Source organism: Narcine bancroftii, chromosome 2, assembly GCF_036971445.1.
Source record: "Narcine bancroftii isolate sNarBan1 chromosome 2, sNarBan1.hap1, whole genome shotgun sequence".
Lineage (NCBI taxonomy): Eukaryota > Metazoa > Chordata > Chondrichthyes > Torpediniformes > Narcinidae > Narcine > Narcine bancroftii.
In genome coordinates, this window is record NC_091470.1 from 187,155,894 (window position 1) to 187,176,814 (window position 20,921).

At 45.6% G+C, this 20,921-nt stretch overlaps 1 protein-coding gene across 1 annotated transcript in view; it reads right to left on the reverse strand.

Annotated features, from left to right (window-relative positions):
• slc44a4 (solute carrier family 44 member 4) overlaps positions 1-20,921 on the reverse strand; it is an 83,264-nt gene that overhangs the window by 47,046 nt on the left and 15,297 nt on the right. The window contains exons 2-4 of the mRNA XM_069919592.1: positions 8,010-8,058; positions 7,065-7,138; positions 1,494-1,572 (exon numbers count right to left, since the gene is read on the reverse strand). Of these exons, the coding sequence (XP_069775693.1) occupies positions 1,494-1,572; positions 7,065-7,138; positions 8,010-8,058 (202 nt within the window). The remainder of the gene's footprint in view (positions 1-1,493; positions 1,573-7,064; positions 7,139-8,009; positions 8,059-20,921) is intronic.

Genomic DNA, 20,921 nt, shown 5'->3' on the forward strand with positions numbered 1-20,921 from the left:
CTAAATTCCAGAGAATACAAGCCTAGTCTATCCAACCTTTCTTCATCTGCAAGTCCTTCCATGTCTGGTATCAGTCTCGTGAACCTTCTCTGCACCCCCTCCATGGCGAGGATGGCCTTCCTCAGATAAGGAGATCAAAACTACACGCAGTACTCCAGATGTGGTCTCACCAGGGCCCTGTGGAGCTGTAGCAGGATCTCTGTACTCCTCTTGCGCTCCCGCACTCTCACTTTCAATGACTGATGCACAGCAATGCCCAAGTCTTTCTGCATCTTCTAAACAGATCCCATTTAGATAATAGTCCTCTTTCCTGTTTGTACCTCCAAAGTGGAGAACCTAGCATTTATCCATATTATATTGCATCTGCCACATCTTGGCCCACTCACCTAACTTGTCCAAATTATCCAGTATCCCTTCAGCCTCTAGAGAAAAGACCAAGTTCACTTAGCCTATCCTCATGAGGCCTGCTCTCCAATCCAGACAGCATTCTTATAAATCTTCTCTGCACCACCCCCCCCCCCAGTGGAATTCCGTGTGAGGTGACGCAATATTCCAAGTGGGGTCTAACCAAGGCCTTGTTTATGGCGGCTCTGCAGACCCACGGGATCAGGGACTGGAGACACAGTGCTCCTCCGCAGGGTCCTACCAGCCAGTTCGACTGCTTCCGTACAGGCTTTGAATGGCGGTTTATTTTAAAATCCTGTGACCGTGGGGTTTGGGCTCACAGTGGCAGCGCCCATGTTCTGTGGCGGTCTCCAGGGAAGCAGAGGACATTGGGAGAACAGGGAGAACACACCCCTCTGTGTGAGAAAGAGAAGCTGACCCACGGGGCGGCAGTCCAGCGAGGGACTCGGGAGGCTTGAGGACGCACAGACCACGAGCTGTCGGCAATTAACCGTGCACGATGTGGGCAGGCCACTGGTGATCGAGCTCAAAAGATTCGCACCAGGCTGCGGATGGCCGGAGACCGGCTGAAGGGGGAACCGGGAGGCAAGCGAGGGCACTGAAGGCTTTCCTGATTATGTTGGAGGTTGGGATTTGGAGCTTGGGATCTGGAGCTTGGGAGTGCACTGAAGACCGTACAGCTGCAGAGGGTGCGGGAGCACGGGAGGCGAATCCACGGACACTCAGTATCTCCCTTTTGTTTCTCTTTCTCTGACTGTAAGAGACACAGGGCAATTTCTGCTGATGGTGAATCTTTGACTGCTTTACTACAGACAAAAGGCAATTTTGTGTAATATTACATGACAATAAAATAATCTTGAATCTTGATCCCACTATTAATAACACCTTCTTAACACTGCCATCCCGTGAGTAGCATTGAGTAAACAGACTCCAAAATCTCTCAGAGGGAACGACTTGGCTCTCCAAAGCATCATGCATTCCAGAGTGGTTCTATTGGCCCAAGAACATTGGCCTGAGGCAATGGACTTGTCCCCTGACCTCAGTGTCAGACCCAGAGTCCCTGCAGCCCATCCCCAACCCCGACTTACGCGTTGCCCCCGATTCCGCAGTACATGCCAGTCGAGTTCCTGGGGTAGATCACTTCCCGGGGATCACCGTACAACCAGGCTGCAGGGAGGCAAGGGAAAGATAAGTCACGTGGCGGAGTCGCCCCATCCGCTGAGACGGCCTGCTCGCCTCGAGATTGACCCCTGGCAACAGCCCTCTCGGAGTCTGTCAGTTAGGGCACCCATCATCCAAGTCTATTATCTAATTACACAAGTACAACTCGATGAAACAGTGTTATCGGGTCCTCAGGGCAAAACACCCAGATACACAACCAGATATATCACACGTACAGGCAAACAATACATGTATAGGCAAACAATCCACATGCAGGCGAATAAGATACATGCAGGCGAACAATACACACGAAGGAAAACAATACACGTGCATGCAAACAATACACATACAGGTGAACAGTACACATGCAGGCGAACAATACATGTGAGGGCAAACAATAAATGTGCAGGCGAACAGTACACACGCAGGCGAACAGTACACACGCAGGCGAACAGTACACACGCAGGCGAACAGTACACACGCAGGCGAACAGTACACACGCAGGCAAACAGTACACACGCAGGCGAACAGTACACACGCAGGCGAACAGTACACACGCAGGCGAACAGTACACACGCAGGCAAACAGTACACGCGCAGGTGAACAATACACGTACAAGCGAACAATACACATGCCGGACAAATATTCATCTATACAAATAAATATTGTATTGTGAATATAAGAGTCTCGGAGGGTCACTGTGAGCAGTTCCTTTGGTCGTTCAACATTCTCACTGCCCCTGGGAAGAAGCTGCTCCTCAGCCTGGTGGTGCTGGCCCTGATACTCCTGTATCTCTTTCCCGACGGGGGCAGCTGAAAGGTGCTGTGTGGAAGGGATCCTCAATGATTCTACATGCCCTCTTCAGACAATGATCCCTGTGGATCACATCAATGGGGGAGGGAGGGAGAGAGACCTCAGTGATCCTCTCTGCCGCTCTTAAAGTCCTGTGGATTGGCCTCTGATCCATTTCTCTGCACCATACTGTGATTCAGCCGGCCAGGACGCTCCCGATAGAGCTCCTGTAGAAGTTTGAGATGATGGTGGCCGGTAGTGTTGCCCACTTCATTCTTCTCAGGACATACAATCTGGCTGTTGCGCCTTCCTAACAAGTGAGGGGATGTTGAGTGTCCACGATGGGTCACTAGTGAAGTGAACTCCAAGGAACTTGGTGCTTTCCATTCTCTCCACTACAGAGTTGTTGATGTGTAGAGCGTGGTCGTTCCTGGTCCCCCTAATCATCTCCTTCATCTTGTCCACGTTGAGACTTGGGTTGTTACTCTCGCGCCATTTCACGCGTCATTTCCTGCCTCTTCCCTGCAGGGTGACTCATCATGGTTGCTGACCAGGCCGACGACTGTTGTGTCACCTGCAAACCTGTTGGAGCTGGACCATCGATGCAGTTGTGGGTCAGTAGTGTGAACGGGGGCGGGCTGAGTTTGCAGCCCTGAGGTACGCCAGTGCTCACCGTGATGGTGCTCGATGTCCTGCCACCGACCCGGGCAGACTGTGATCTTTCCGTTAGGAAGCTTAGGATCCAGTCACCGAGAGGGGCGTTGAATCCCAGCAAGGGACAGCTTCTCCACCAGCCTTTGGGAAACGATTGTATTAAACAACAAACTCAAGACATGAGGCCGTTGTTCTCCGGCTGGGAGCAACACCTCATTTCCTGTCGGGGTGCCCTCTCCAATTGGATGGCATTAAAATCGACCTCTCCGGTTTCTGCTAACCTGATCTTCACTCTCCTTCCAACTCTCCACCCCCTTCCCTCTCCATTCAGAGACATCCCCCCTCCCCTTGTTTGCTGCTGTGCCCTCCCTCCCTATTACCTCCTGCCTGCGGGACCGTGTTCCTCCCCACCACCATTTTGTTCAGGTGCCCGCGTACAATTTTGCTCACACCCTGATGAAGGGCACAAGCCCAAAACATTAGTTACATATAACCATATAACAATTACAGCACAAAAACAGGCCATTGCGGCCCTTCTAGTCTGCACCGAACCAAGTACCCTCCTCTCGTCCCACCTATCTGCTCCTTGCCCATAACCTCCCGTCCATACACCTATCCATTTTTTCTTTAAATGACAAAATGGACCCTGCCACCACTACTTCTCCCGGAAGCACATTCCACATGGCTGCCACTCTCTGAGTAAAGAAGGTTCCCCTCATGTTACTTCTAAACTTTTGCTCCTTAACTCAGGACCTCTTGTTTCAATCTCTCCTACCCTCAAGGGACAAAGCCCTTCCACATCAACTCTATCTATTGTGACAAGGTATATAGATATGTTTTTGGGAGATAATTGGGAAAGGTTTGTTAGTGTAGGTCACATACAAACACTTTAAAACAGATCATTTTAAATACTGGAGCTCTCCTAATGCTCGACATATCAGCCCCAGAGCCTTTGCAAGAGCTTTGGAGAGTGCCCAAGAGACTTCACTAATGGATTGTTGTCCGAGCCACAGATTGTCTGGAGCTGTTCTAAAAGGGTCTTGTGGTTTTGCAAGCAGAGAGAGTCAAACAGGCTTTCTCTCAGAGAGAGAGAGAGAGAGATAGACAGAAATCACTTCTACAATGTTACAGTCAGCAGCAGCAACAGGTACTGGAACAGGACAAGCTGGCAAGCTTGTGGAAATCCCCATTTGGAAGACGGGATGTGAGTTCTTAGTTCAGCCTGGTCAAAGCCCTTGTGGTTCATGCAAGAGGAGAGGACTTGGTTGTCTAATTTTTCATTTGGAATAAGCGAAACAAGAAGGAACTCTGTAGTGACCTGAAAGAAAGAGGTTATCACCTGGAGAACTCTGAAGGGGGAAAGTTTCGTCAGCAAGACACTGGAGAGGCTGATGAAAGTAAATCAGTTGTGGATGTCCTGGAACAACAAATCTCTCTTTGAAAACCGACAAGAATCTTCCTGAGCGGTAACCATTTACCTTTCAAGCACCAAAGCCTGGTGAACTTTATACATGTTAAATTCTGTGCACAGTATAAGAATTGCCTGCAACCAGTGAACTTGGAAGAATGAGAAGTGAGATTGAACTGTGAACCAAAGAACTTTTCTGAACTTACACACACATTACATATATGTGCGCTTAGAATCAGAAGGGGGTTAAGTTGGGTTAGTTAAGTTGATAGTGATAAGTTAAAGTGTGATTCTGTTTTCATGTTTAAAGATCATTAAAAGCAACTTTTGTTTAAGTAACCATTTTTCTTAGTGAATATCTATTGCTGCTGGGTTATTGGGTCTTCTGGTCTCGTAACACTACCCCCCTCAAATACCTCTATCAAATCCCCCCTCAAACTTCTACGCTCCAAAGAATAAAGACCTCAATCTTACAGGACACTGTTTGGCCTGCTGAGTTTCTCCAGCATTGTGTTTTTTACTTCAACGGACTTAAGTTCGTTACCATCTGATTGTACATACACAGCCAGATGAAGCCACACATAGCACCTAATAATCATATGTAGACAGAGAGCAGGAGTTGGCTCAGTTCCACAGATTTCCAGGTGGGTGGTGGGCTTCGAACTTCTGTCCCCACCGATAGATCCAGCAGTCGGTCAGTCTGGGACAAGCACCAGGGAGCAGCCCCATACAACTCAGGGAGCAGAGGGCAGGACATGGACGGGATTCAGAGCCCCGGGCTCTGCTCCAGCGGGGGTAAACGCGTGGGTTCCAGACACTTGAACTGTCACAAATCAGCTTCAAAAATAAATAATAATAAATCTGGGAGATTTTGAAAAACATTTATGTTAATTTAGACCAATAACATGGTAACAGGCCTCCTGGCCTTTGAGCCCGTGCTGCCCAATTAACCTACATGGGTGGAGGCCGGAGCACCCGGAGGAAACCCATGCAGACATGGGGAGATCATACATGCGGACATAGGAACAGGAGCAGGAGTTGGCCATTCTGCCCATCGAGCCTGCTTTGCCATTCAATGAGATCATGGCCAATCTGACGACAGAACAAACGCCTCACCGATTAGCGCCAAATTTGAGCCTGGGTCACTGGCGCCGTGACAGTGCTGCACTCACCCTGCCACCCTGATGTTGGATTCCTGTTCCGACCAGTACAGCCAGTGCAGGATTCGGCCGACTGACCCGGCTTTGGGTCAACAGTGTCTACACGGATTTACTTCACTCTGGGCCATCCAAGCCTGGCTGGAGTCATGACTTTATACCAGGAATCCAGCCATTCAGCAGCAGTGCCCTTGGGCCCTGCACCAGGGGAAGATGGCAGTGAAATACGAAAGTCTGCAGGCCCTGTGGTTGTAGTAAAGACCCCCAGAAACACTGGGGGAGCCCAGCCAGTCTCGCAGCGTCCACAGGAGGTAAAGATACATCACTGACGTTTTGGGCCTGAGGCCTTCCTCAAGGTGTGAGCAAAAGGGAGACGGGTGCCTGAATTTAAAGGCTGGGGGAGGAGTGAAGAAGGGACAGGGGAAGAGCACAGGCTGACAGTCAAAGGCACAGGTGGACACGATGGAAGGGCAGGAAAGTGGAGAGAATTGATCATGGGAGGGGATCTGGCTGTGAATGGAGAGTTGGGGGAAAGGAGACAGGGGAATAGGGTTGGCGAAGTTACGGGGAGGGGGGTTGGAGTACAGACCAACAGACAAAAGAGTAAGATGAAAGGTGAGAATTGATGTTGTTTCTGTGAAAGGAGATAGAGGGAAGGGGAGAAAGAGAGGAGAGAAGGAGAGAGAGAAAGAGAGAGAGGAAGAAAGAGAAAGAGAGGAAATGGAAATGGGAAAGAATATGATGAGGGATTTAACAGAAACTGGAGGTTGATATTAATGCCATCCATTTGGAGGGCGCTTAGATGGAAGATGAGGTATTGTTCCTCCAGTTTGCTGGTGGTCTCAGTCCACCAGTGCATGAGACCATGGACAAACATCTTGGCAAGGGAATGGGATGGGGAATTGAAATGGGCGGCCTCTGGGAGATCCATGCTATTGCGGCGGACAGAGCCGAGGTTCTCAATGAAGCGATCTCCCAGTCTGCGTCCAGTCTCTCTGATGTAGAGGAGACCACAACGGGAGACCCCAATACAGTAGACAACCCCTGCAGATTCACAAGTGAAGTGTTGCTTCACCTGGAAGGACTGTTTGGGTCTCCGAATGATGGTGAGGGAGGAGGTGTGGAGCATCTCCTGCAGTCACAGGGGTAGGCACCAAGGGGGTGATTGATGGGAAAGGGAGGAGTGGATGAGGGACTAATGGAGGGAGGTGGAAGAGGGAGGGGATGGGATGAAGAGTCTGGTGGTGGGATCTCATCTCGTAGAAGGTGGCGGAAAAGGCACAGGGTGATATGATGGATGTGAATGCTGGTGGGGTGGTAGGTGAGGACAAGGGGAACAAGGTTCTAGTGTGAGTTTTGCCACAAAGGGGAGATTCCTACCAACCCCGCCCCCCCCACCCCATCCCAACAGTCTGTGCGTCAATGACCAGACTGAAGTAGGAGCCCTCCCCAGCAGGTGAGGAGGGGCAATGCCGGGGGTCTCTTACCCACAATGCCCACCACCATGTAGCCCAGGATGAAGACCATGAAGATGATGCAGCAGATAATGTCAGTGCAGCTCCTGCAGAGAAATGGAGGCAGTGGTTACCAGGGGAACCCAGACCCTGGGCGCCTCGGACGGGGTGGGGAGAGGGGCACTGAGCACCCACAGATAAGGATCCCCAGCACAGCCCACTCCTACTGATGGGAGGGGGCTCTCTGATTCACCTCACACTCCCCACTGATGGGGGTCTCCAGCCCACCCAAACACCCTCCTCACTTATGAGGGTTTTCAAACACATCCCCACCACCCTCTCCCCACTGACAAGGGGTCTCCAAACCCATCCCCATCACCCAGACCACCCTCTCCCCACTGACAAGGGGTCTCCAAACCCATCCCCATCACCCAGACCACCCTCTCCCCCTGATGGGGGTCTCCAAACCCACCCCCACCACCCAGACCACCCTCTCCCCACTGACAGGGAGGGGTCTTCAACCTGCCACCACGCACTGAATTCTCTCCCTTGTGCTGGATCATGGCACAACCGACCCATCACAATCAAGGTTCCCACCCCCCCCCCCCCCATTGCTGGGAATGGAGCTCTCTAACCCCCACCCTTGTACACCCAGAGACTTTCCCCACTGTGGGGAGGGTTCACTAACCCACGCACACAAACGTAGACCTGGCTCACCCCATGGACAGAGGTCACAGTAGGAGCAGAGGCTGGGGGAGGGATGGGGTAAGAGACGGAATGGGGAGGCAGGGAGTCTGCCAACTTCACCGCTCCAACACAGATCTCTGCCACCCCCAAAACACCCACCTCTTCCCCCCACACACTCATCACTCAAACCCTGTCACATCCTACCTCATGTCCCCAACAGCCCCCCCACCCATCTCATCATCAGCTCCGACAACCAACTCCCGCAGAGTGCGCTGAAGGGGGAGGCCTTACCTGTTCTTGATGGGGCCATTGAAATTCGGGTCAAACTTGGAGGGTGCCCCTGTGAGCAGAGAGAAGAAGTGGTCAGAACATGGTCACTTTAGGGTCTGGGGGTGAGTTTGGAGGGGCTCAGGACCCCCTTCACCCCTTCCCAGGTGACCACCAGCTGTTAGGCCAGGACCAGAGGTCAGGGTAGTCACCCCAGGCCACCAGAAAATGATGTAATATTTGTGGGAGATAAATTGGTAAAATTAGAATAGGTTACATACACACACTTTAAAACAGATCTTATTTGAAATACTGAAGAATTCATATTCAGTGACTTTACAGAAACCATGGAGAATGCTATGCACATTCCACAAGTACGTGCTAATTGAAATGATGTCATCAAATGAATGGACTGGAGGCAGGTCGTCTGTGTTGAACATTTTTACAAGACTTCTGACCTTTCTGCAAAGTGCTCACTCAAAGGTCACTCCTGGGTTTTTATTTACCTACAACAATAGATGGGAGCAGAAGACTGATTTCTATTGTTTGCTGGAGAAGGAGGGGGCTTTGGCAAGAGTGAGAGAGATGGAGAGAGAGTCACAGCTGAAACAAGCAGGAGAAGCTGGTTGGAACTGAAACAGAAGCTCCAGAGTGGCGGATGGCTGGAAGTGCTATCTGTCTGATGTTTCTCTTGGAATAAGAGGAACAGAAAGGAACTCTGTGCTAGCCTGAAAGAAAGAGGTTATCATCTGGAGAATCCTGATGGGGCAATTTTCATCAGCAAGACATTGAGGAGACTAATGGTGGTGCGCCAATCGTGGAAATCCTGGAACAACAAATCTCTCTCTGCAAACCTACAAAGAACTTCTTGAGCAGTAAACATTTATCTTTCAAGCACCAAAGTCTGGTGAACTTTATACATGTTAAATTCTGTGCACAGTATAAGAATTGCCTGCAATCAGTGAACTTGGAAGAATGAGAAGTGAGATTGAACTGTGAACTGAAGAACTTTTCTGACATTTACACACACATTACATAAATGTACGCTTAGAATTAGAAGGGGGTTAAGTTGGGTTAGTTAAGTTAATAGAGATAAGTTAAAGTTTGATTCTATTTTCATGTTTAAAGATAATTAAACACAACTTTTGTTTAAGTAACTACTTGGTGAATGTCTATTGCTGCTGGGTTTTGGGGTCCTTTGGGCTCATAACAGGAGCTATTTCTTTTTTTAAAATTTAAATGTGGACACACAGCATGGTAACAGGCCTTTTCAGCACATGAGCCCATGCCACGCTATTTACAACCCCAATACATTCTTGAAGGGTGGGGAAAAATCTGTCGCCCCAGGGAAAATCCATACAAGTCCTTACAGAAAGTGCAGGATTTGAACCCCTGGCCTCTGGCGCTGTAGCTGTGTTGGGCTAACTGTGCATGGGCTGGCGGCTGGAACGCAGAGGATGGAGAAGGCGATCCCAGGAACCAGGATCATGGAGGATGGAGGGGCGATCCCAGGAACCAGGATCACGGAGGATGGTGGGGCGATCCCAGGAATCTCTGCCTGGAGAGTGGGAATCCGCCTGGGACACTCAACAAGGTGAAGTGCTGGGCCCAGGTTAGCGCAGACAGGGATAGCAGCTGTGTGGGGCCAATAAAAATTGTGCACGCACACACACACACACACACACACACACACACACACACACACACTCTCTGATACACACACACACTCTGACACTTACACACAGACACACACATAAACACACACCCGTGCACACCTACACACATAGACTCTAACACACACTGATATGCACACACTCTCACATGTGCTAACATATACACACATACTCTGATACACACACACACAACCTCAATTCAACCCTCACTGCCCCCACCAGCAACCTCCACTCCCAACGCTTCTCCCTCACACAAGGACACCACATAGCCTGTCCATCTGCTCAGGCGGATCCGATTCGGACTTCAGCCTATTGCCGCCACAATCCTCAACCCCCCTCTCACCTCCCCCACAGAAATGTTGATTGACCTGATACATTTTATTGCCACCTATGTCAGGTTGGCAGAAGTTCAAGGGGGAAGTGTCAAAAAGGCCATTCAGCCCTTCATGACCCTGTGGATAACATTTGCTATCGAGTCCCTTATTCCAGCACCCCCTCCCCCTCCCCCCACCACAGGGATTCGACAAACGAGCAGCCAAACAGCCTTTTGTGCAAACACTTCTAAATGGTGACAGGCCTGCCACAGTCAGCAGGGGAGATCCCGGGAGAATCTCCCTCCCCAAGGACTCGTTCCTAAGTCTTCTCCAAACAGGGAGTTTCAGCTAACTCTGCATCAAGGGCACCACCCAAGAGGTGGTCAGAAACATAGTGGCCAATTCATGCAGAGCAGGTTCCCATCTGTGCTGACAACTGGGTCACCTGTTCCTGGAGCGCTGGTCGGGCAGGGAGGAGGGGAGTGATAAATATCAGTCCCCAGGACCCCAGGGAGAACTCGCCCAGCTCGTCTTCAAAAACAGCAGTGTCGTCTTTTACCCGAGAGAATAGGGGGGCCCCGACGGGACTCCTTCTTGGGCACGAAGCGACTTTCCCTTACTCTCTGAACACTGTCCCAGAGAGGAAGGAGGCAGCAGATGAAGGGGATAGAGTCACACAGCGTGGGGCAAACACGCAAGGCTGGAGAAACACAGCAGGTCAAGCGGTGCCCTTTACATCGCCAAGGTAAAGATGCATCACCGACGTGTCAGGCTGGAGCCCTTCATCAAGGGGTGGAAAAATGTCGGTGAGCATCCGAACAAAAGAGCAGGGTGGGGGAGAGGTGTGGTCCCAAAGGCTGGAGGTGATGGGTAGAGAAAGGAGGGAGGGGACAGCAGCGATCAAAGGGGAGGAGGGATGGCTGGGTGGAAAACAGGAAAGGGAATGGGGGGGAAAGAGATGATCAGGTTAGCGACTAAACCTCCCCACCAATCTTTTGTTCGGACGCCTGGCCGACATTTTTCCACACCTCGGAGAAGGGGTCAAGCCCGAAACGTTGGTGATGTATTATTTACCTTTGCTACGTTAAGTCCACTTGCTTTATTGTGTTTTTACTTCAATCATGGTGTCTGCAGACTGTCGTGCTTTACTTTTGACACTTTGGCCCAAGCTGAGATGTTTCAGCCATACTAGCCCCACCTGCCTGTGTTCAGCCCCCTGTAATGAAACAGGCAATGTTTGGTCTACCGTGAGGCAGAGAAAGATTTGCTCTCGGCAGAAATTACCATCAGAGAAGCAACAGTTATTGTAGCGGGTGGTGCAACGCTGATCCGGCTCAAATCTGGCACTGCCAGTAAGGAGTTTGTAAGCTTTCCTCGCGTCTGTGTGGGTTTCCTCCGGATGTTCCGGATCCCCCAACCCCCAGTGTTCAAAAACTTACCAGGGGTCTATTGGGCTGCAAGGGCTCGTGGGCCAAAATGGCTGTAGACCGCCCAGTGTTGCTGAGGGCCCGTGGATTTTCCTCCAGCGCTCCCGCAGCCTCTGCAGCCGCATGGCTGTCAGTTCAAATCGTCGGCTGCCCTGAGCTCCAGATCCCAACCTCTGACGCGATCGGGACGCCCTCAGCGCCCTCTCACATCTCTGGTACCCCTTCGGCCAGAGCTGAGCTCGTCTCCAGCCTGGTGCGGGTCCCCTAACCGCGGTCATGAGCAGCCCGCAGCCTGCATGGGTTCCTCTCTACCTGTCCTACCCTTGTAACTGCCCAATTAAACGTCGCAATAGCACCTGCCTCAACCACCTTCTCCAACCACCCCCCCCTCGGATTGGTTGAGAGGAAGGGGCTTCTGTGTGCTCCTGCTCTCAATCACGTCCTCGGTGCTCCTTCTCCCACCGAAATGACAACAAACATCAGAAATAGGAGTCGGCCATTCGGCCGTCGAATCTGTTCCGCCATTCAATTAGATCATGGCTGACCTGATGATGGGCTCATCTCCACCGGCCTGCCTTTTCCCCATTGTAATGCAAGTCGAAAGAATGAAAGACTTGTTGATCCAAACCAAGGCTTTTATTAACTAAAAGACTGGAGCATATCACAAGTAGGTTGACCAGTCCAGAATGACCTGGTCTGGCGAGGAGCAATCCTTTAAGACCTGTCAGTAGGTGTGGCTATGCTCTCAGCCAATCACAGTCATCCTACACTACCATCTGTACATATACACATTGGTGATAGAATCTGTACGATCACACCCATATCCCTCAATTCCCTGATTTTGTAAAAATCTTTCCAATCTTGCCTTAAATGTATTTACTGAGGTCACCTCCACAGCTTCAATGGGCAGTGAATTCTACAGATTCATCTCCCTCCAGGAAAAGCAGTTCCTCCTCATCTCTGTCCTAAATCTACTCCCCTGAATCTTCAGGTGATGTCCCCTCATTCTGGTCTCCCCCACCAATGGAAACAATGCACCTACCCCTTTCTTATCTATACCTTTCATAATTTCATCTGTTTCTATAAGATCCTCTCTCATCCTTCTAAATTCTAGAGGGTACCATCCCAGGCGACTCGTAGGCCATACCCTTGTCCCTGGTGATCAGCCTGGTGAACCCCCTCTGCACTGCCTCCAAAGCCAGGACGTCCTTCCTCATGTCAGGAGGCCAGAACTGCATGCAGTTCTTGAGATGTGGCCTCACCAGGACCTTGTACGGTTGGAGCAGAATCTCCCTGATCCTAAATTCAAACCAACGCTCCATTTTCCTTTTTGATGAGCCATGGGTTCCCAGGCAAGGGGGATGTTGTGTCTTTTCAGAGGTTTGAGAGATAATCTTTGGATCTTTTCCAAGGACGATGAAGGACTGCTTTTCCCGGAGAGAGGGGAATCTGAGGAATTCTCTGCCCAAGGAAGCAGTGGAGACTTCCTCATTACATGGGTTTAAGGCTGATTTTTGAATAGTAGGGGAACTACGGGGAGCAGGCAGGTAAGTGTTCAATACCGATGTATTCATGGATATCTTCAATATCTCATTCCAGCAGGGCATGGTACCCACATGTTTCAAACAGGCATCAATCGTACTGATGCATAAAAAGAGTGCAGTAACCTGGCTTCTCTACTATCGACCATTGGCGCTTACATCAACAGTGATGAAGTGTTTTGAGAGGCTGGTGATAAAGCCTTTCAGCTCCTGTCTGAGCGGGGGCATGGACCTGTTCCAGTTCATCTATTGTAGAAACTGGTCTACAGTGGATGTCATCTCACTGGCTCCTCACAAAGCCCTAGAACACCTGGACAGCAATGATGCAGACATCAGGGTGCTCTATCTTTTTTTTTTAATTTTTTTTTTCACACCATTAATCACATTAACCATGATACACATTTTTTCCTTTTCACACATATACAATGTCATTTTCTCCTCCCCTCCCTCCTCCCCTCCCACCCTCCCCACCTCCCCCCTCCCGTCCATTTAAGGTACAAAATCTAGGATACATTAAACCAGTCAGACAATGTTGTCATTCAATAAAAATACACCAGAAATTCCACTGAGTCCATTCTTTTCCTTTCCTTTTCCTTCCGTTAACTTAGGTAGTGATTGTCCCCGGTAGGTTTTCGCTATTGTGTTTCATGTAAGGCTCCCATATTTGTTCGAATATTTCAATATTATTTCTTAAACTATATGTTATTTTTTCTAATGGAATACATTTATTCATTTCTATATACCATTGTTGTATTTTCAAATTATCTTCCAATTTCCAGGTTGACATAATACATTTTTTTGCTACGGCTAGAGCTATCTTAACAAGTCTTTTTTGTGCATCCTCCAAATCAATTCCAAATTCTTTGTTTTTATGTTACTTAGGAGAAAGATCTCTGGATTCTTTGGTATATTGTTTTCTGTTATTTTATTTAATATCTGATTGAGATCTTCCCAAAATTTTTCTACTTTTTCACATGTCCAGATTGCATGAATTGTTGTTCCCATTTCTTTTTTACATCGAAAACATCTATCAGATACTGTTAGGTCCCATTTATTTAACTTTTGAGGTGTAATGTATAGCCTGTGTAACCAGTTATATTGTATCATACGTAACCTCGTATTTATTGTATTTCTCATCGTTCCAGAGCATAACTTCTCCCATGTTTCCTTTTTTATCTTTATATTTAAATCCTGTTCCCATTTTTGTTTAGTTTTACCATTTGTTTCCTCATTCTCCTTTTCTTGCAGTTTAATATACATATTTGTTATAAATCTTTTGATTATCATTGTATCTGTAATCACATATTCAAAGTTACTTCCCTCTGGCAAACTCAAACTGCTTCCTAATTTATCCTTCAAGTAGGATCTCAATTGGTAATATGCCAGTGCTGTATCTTGAGTTATATTGTATTTACCTTTCATTTGTTCAAAGGATAATAGTCTATTTCCTGAAAAACAATTTTCTATTCTTTTAATCCCTTTTTTCTCCCATTCTCTAAAGGAAAGGTTATCTATTGTAAAAGGGAGTAACTTGTTTTGCGTCAATATTAGTTTTGGTAATTGATAATTTGTTTTATTTCTTTCTACATGAATCCTCTTCCAAATATTGAGTAGATGATGTAATACTAGAGAACTTCTATGTTGTACCAATTTTTCATCCCATTTATATAATATGTGATCAGGTATCTTTTCCCCTATTTTATCTAATTCTAATCTAGTCCAATCTGGCTTTTCCCTTGTTTGATAAAAATCTGATAGGTATCTTAATTGTGCGGCTCTATAATAATTTTTTAGTTTGGCAGTTGTAAGCCTCCTTGTTTATACCATTCTGTAAATTTATCTAGTGCTATCCTCGGTTTCCCCCCTTTCCATAAAAATATCCTTATTATTTTCTTTAACTCCTTGAAGAATTTCTCTGTCAGGTGTATTGGCAATGCCTGAAATAGGTATAATATCCTTGGAAAAATGTTCATTTTAATACAGTTTATCCTTCCTATTAATGTTAGTGGTAAATCTTTCCAATGCTCTAAATCGTCCTGTAATTTTTTCATTAGTGGATAATAATTGAGTTTATATAGTTGGCCGAGATTTTTATTTATTTGTATACCTAGGTATCTTATTGCTTGCATTTTCCATCTGAATGGAGATTCCTTCTTAAATTTTGAGAAATCCGCATTATTCATAGGCATTGCTTCACTTTTATTTACGTTAATCTTGTAACCCGACACTTCTCCATATTCCTTCAATTTCTTATATAATTCTTTTATTGATAGTTCTGGTTCTGTTAAGTATACTATAACATCATCTGCAAATAAACTGATTTTATATTCCTTGTCTTTTATTTTTATCCCTTTTATATTATTTTCTGTTCTTATCAATTCTGCTAGTGGTTCTATAGCTAACGCGAACAATAAAGGTGATAGTGGGCATCCCTGCCGTGTTGACCTGCTTAAGTTAAATTGCTTTGATACATATCCATTTACTGTCACTTTCGCCAATGGTCCCTTATATAATGCTTTAATCCAATTAATATACTTATCTGGTAAACTGAATTTTTGCAATACTTTGAATAAATAATTCCATTCTACTCTGTCAAAGGCCTTCTCTGCGTCTAAAGCAACTGCTACTGTTGGTGCTTTATTCCCTTCTACTGCATGAATTAAGTTAATAAATTTACAAATATTGTCTGTTGTGCGTCTTTTTTTGATAAATCCAGTTTGGTCTAGATTTACCATTTTCGGTACATACTCTGCTAATCTGTTTGATAATAATTTAGCTATTATCTTATAATCTGTGTTAAGTAAAGATATTGGTCAATATGACGCTGGTGTGAGTGGATCTTTCCCTTGCTTTAGTATTACTGTAATTATTCCTGTTTTACATGAATCTGGTAAGCTTTGTGTTTTATCAATCTGGTTGATTACTTCCAGGAAGGGCGGAATTAAGAAGTCTTTAAATGTTTTATAGAATTCTATTGGGAATCCATCCTCTCCTGGTGTCTTATTATTTGGTAATTTTTTTATTATCTCTTGTATTTCTACTATTCCAAATGGCTCTGTTAATTTATTTTGTTCCTCTATTTGTAGTTTTGGTAATTCAATTTTAGTTAGAAATCATCTATTTTCCCTTCTTTCCCTTCGTTTTCAGTTCGGTATAATTGTTCATAGAATTCTCTAAAGTTTTCCTTAATTTCTTTTGGATTATATGTAATTTGTTTGTCTTTTTTCCTTGATGCCAATACCATTTTCTTAGCTTGTTCTGTCTTAAGCTGCCATGCTAGGATTTTGTGCGTTTTTTCCACCCAGTTCATAATATTTCTGTTTTGTCTTCATTATGTTCTTCTCCACCTTATATGTTTGCAGTGTTTCATATTTTTTTTTTATCTGCCAATTCTCTTTTTTTAGTGATATCTTCCTTCATTACTAATTCTTTTTCTATATTTACTATTTCCCTTTGCAACTGCTCTGTTTCCTGATTATAGTCCTTCTTCATCTTGGTTACATAACTTATTATTTGCCCTCTAATGAATGCTTTCATTGCATCCCATAGTATAAACTTATCTTCCACTGATTCCGTATTTATTTCAAAATACGTTTTAATTTGTTTTTCAATAAATTCTCTAAAATCCTGCCTTTTAAGAAACATGGGGTTTAATCTCCATCTATACATTCTTGGAGGGATGTCCTCTAACTTTACTGTCAATATTAAGGGTGAATGGTCCGATAGTATTCTAGCTTTATATTCTGTTTTTCTTACTCTATCTTGCATACGGGCTGATAACAAAAATAGGTCTATTCTTGAGTATGTTTTATGTCTAGCCGAGTAATATGAATATTCCTTTTCCTTTGGGTGTTGTTTCCTCCATATATCCAAAAGTTGCATTTCTTCCATCGATTTAATTATAAATTTGGTTACTTTGTTCTTTCTGTTAATTTTTTTCCCACTTTTGTCCATATTTGAATCCAAATTCAGGTTAATCCAAATTCCTATTAATATGTTCCCTTGCGTATCTGCTATCTTCAAAAAGATATCTTGCATAAACTTTTGATCTTCTTCGTTAGGTGAATATACATTGAGTAGATTCCAAAACTCCGAATATATCTGACATTTTATCATTACATATCTCCCTGCTGGATCTATTATTTCCTCTTCTATTTTAAATGGCACATTTTTACTAATTAATATAGCTACTCCTCTTGCTTTTGAATTATACGATGCTGCTGTTACGTGTCCTACCCAATCTCTCTTTAATTTCTTATGCTCCAATTCAGTTAAATGTGTTTCTTGCACAAATGCTATATCAATTTTTTCTTTTTTCAGTAAATTTAGCAGTTTCTTCCTTTTAATTTGGTTCTGTATTCCATTAATATTTAAAGTCATATAGTTCAACGTAGCCATTTTATACTTTGTTTATCTTCCCTTTCTGTTTCTCCATCATTACCTTTCCTTCTTATCCATTTCTGTTTTCTTGTTTTGAATCCTTTATAAGACAACATTCCTAAAACATCAAACATTTTCCTTATTCTCCTATTTAAAACTTCTTTAGCCCCAATCCCCCCTTCCCCTCCTGAGTTGTCCTTTATCCCTTGTCGGACAACCACATCTCCCCTCTCCATTTGGATCTGCGAATTCACTCGCAAGCGTCAGCTGATTTTGCAGTGACCGTAACACCCCCCCACCCAGCCCCCCCCCCAGAAAAGATTTCACTTTTCATATGTGACAAAGGTCACTCTTTTAGTTCCCTCCTTATTCCCTCTATTCCTTTTCCTTCCCTTATTAATTCTTGTCTGTACTATCTATATTTTCCTCTAAATACGGATACATTCATGTATGCACATTATACATATATACACATATACCTCTTTACCCACATAGATATAAATCGTGGTCATTTTTACTCTAATTACATGTCTTCATCTCTCTGTTTGTTTTGTAGTTGTTCTACAAATTTCCTTGCTTCCTCTGGATCTGAGAATAGTTTTTTTCCATAAGATTGTTTTCGATGTTTTGAACTCCTTCCTCCTCTTCAGGAGTTCAAAACTTATGTCTTTTTAGTTCGCAGTCTTTTGTACTCTCGTTACACGTCTTCATCTCTCAGTCTATTTTGTAATTGTTCTGCAAATTTTCGTGCTTCCTCTGGATCCGAGAATAGTCTGTTTTGTTGTCCTGGAATAAATATTTTCAATACCGCTGGATGCTTTAGTATAAATTTATACCCTTTCTTCCATAAAATCGCCTTTGCTGTATTGAACTCCTTTCTCTTCTTCAGGAGTTCAAAACTTATATCTGGATAAATGAAGATTTTTTGCCCTTTATACTCCAATGGTTTGTTGCCCTCTCTTACTTTTTCCATTGTTTTCTCCAGTACCTTTTCTCTTGTAGTATATCTTAGGAATTTTACTAAAACAGATCTTGGCTTTTGTAGTGATTGTGGTTTAAAGGCCAATGCTCTATGTGCCCTTTCTATTTCCATTTCTTGTTGTAGTTCTGGACATCCTAGGATCCTAGGGATCCAATCTTTTATAAACTCTCTCATATTCTTGCCTTCTTCATCTTCCTTAAGGCCCACTATCTTTATGTTATTTCTTCTGTTATAATTTTCCATTATATCTATTTTCTGAGCTAACAGCTCTTGTGTCTCTTTAACTTTTTTATTAGATTCCTCTAATTTCTTTTTTTAAGTCCTCTACCTCCATTTCTACTGCTGCTTCTCGTTCTTGCACCTTGTCCATTCTTTTTCCCATTTCTGATAAGGTCATATCTATTTTATTCATTTTCTCTTCTGTATTGTTTATTCTTCTTCTTAAATCATTAAATTCTTGCGCTTGCCATTCTTTAAATGACTCCATGTATTCTTTAATAAGAGAAAGTATATCCTTTATCTTGCCTTTCCCTTCTTCTTCTATTTCACTGTACTCTTCCTCTTCCTCTTCTTCTTCCTCTGGGTTGGCCATCTGTTGTTTCTTTGTTGCCCTTTTCTTCTCTTCTTTCTTGTTTTCGTTGTCTTCTATGTTCTCCTCTTGCTGCAGGTGTTCTGCAGCTGTCGTTGTCGGCTGTGGAGATCGACTCCCCAGCTGGTCGCCCCTCCCGTCGGTGTGTTTTTTTGCATGCGCGGTTGTGCACTTTTACTCGTCTCAGCGAGCCATTTTTGTAGTCCATATTCTACCGACCTGAGGGAGCGGGTTTCTCTCTCCACCGCGGGCCTCTTCGAACAGGTAAGGCCTTTTCCTTCATCTTCCGTTGTCTTCTCTTCCTCTCTTCTTACCGTTGGTTTCGACTTTTCTTTTTTCGTCGCCATCTTCTTTCCACCTTTATATTCACTTTACTTTGATTTTTATTTCTGTGCCTTTGTGTTTTGCTTTGTTTTTTTTCTGACTTTTCTGGAGAGGGCTGGAGTTCACCGTCCGGCCACTACTCCATCACGGGACTCCTCCAATTCTGGGTGCTCTTTATTGACTGCAGTTTGGCATTTAACACCATCATCCCTTCAAAACTGATCAGCAAACTCAAAGACCCAGGACTCTGTGTCACTGGATCAGCTCCAGACCATGATCAGTGAAGATTGGCAAGAACTTCTCCTCTACCATCTCCTTCAGTACCGTTTCCCTACAGGGCAGCATTCTTTGTCCCCTGCTCTCCTCACTTTACACCTACAACTGTAGAGCTCGGTACAACAATTAACACCTTCTACGCATTTGCCGACAATACCACAGTAGTGGGTTGTATAAAGGAAGGGGATGAGTCAGCCGACAGGATGGAGATCGAAAACATGGTTGAATGGTCCACCAACAACAACCTTTCACTCAATGTCACCAAAACTAAGGAAGTGATTGTTGACTGCAGGAAAGGAAACACAGAGGTTTATAATTCAGTGATCATTGAGGGGGGCGGGGTGGGTGAAATCAGAGGTGGAGAAGGTGAGCACATTTAAAGTTCTTGGGATCTCGGAGGATCTTTCCTAGACCCAACACACCAACGGCATCGTGAAGAAAGCACATCAGCGCCTCTACTTCCTCAGGAGTTTGGGGAGATTCAGTACGACACCACAAACCCTGGCAAATTTCTACAGAGGCACAGTGGAAAGTGTGCTGACTGGCTGCATCACGGTCTGGTGTGGGGGCACCAATACCCCTGAGCATAAACCTCTTCAAAGGGTAGTCGACACAGCCCCAGGACATCACGGGCAAACCCTTCCCCACGAGTGAGAATATCTACAGGGAACGCTGCCATCGGAGAGCAGCAGCGATCGTCAAAGACCCTCACCACCCAGCACACGCTCTGTTCTCACTGCTGCCATCAGGAAAGAGGTGTCGGGGCCACAAGACTCTCACCACCAGGTTCTGAAATAGCAGCTCCCCCTCCACCATCAGACTCCTCAATGACAAATTCGATCAGGGACTCATTTAGGAATCTGACTTATGCACATTAATATTTTTTTCCTCTCTGTATTGCACAGTTTGTTAACATTTGTTTATTTGTTTACGCAGTGTACAGTTTATTTTTTGCACTACCGGTTAGTGGAAATTCTGCTGCGCCCACAGGAAAATAATCTCGGGGTTGCAAGTGATGTCAATAAATCTGAAATAGCTCCAGCTAGCAGGAATGCATAGGGCTGAATGGACACTCGCTGTGCAATCAGAAAAATGCAAGTCACTTTTCAGAGGCTACTGCTGCAAGAATTGTGGAAAAGGGTCAGTAGCCAGCGGGCAGTTGGGGAAGCTGGTACCTGCTAGTCGACAGGGAGCTTGTTGCAACAGAAAGTGCACTTAAAAAATTAATGCTGACAAAATGCTGGTTTTGAGTTGCATTGGAAGGAGGCCAGGCCCTGGGAGAAGTTCCGCCAATGCAGGCGTGACATGGGAGGGGGAGGGAGGGGGGGAGGAGGAGAGGGGAGGAGGAGGAGGGAGGGAGGGAGGGGGAGAGAGGGGGAGGGAGGGGGAGGGAGGGGGAGGGGGAGAGGGGGAGGGTTAAGGGGATTGGC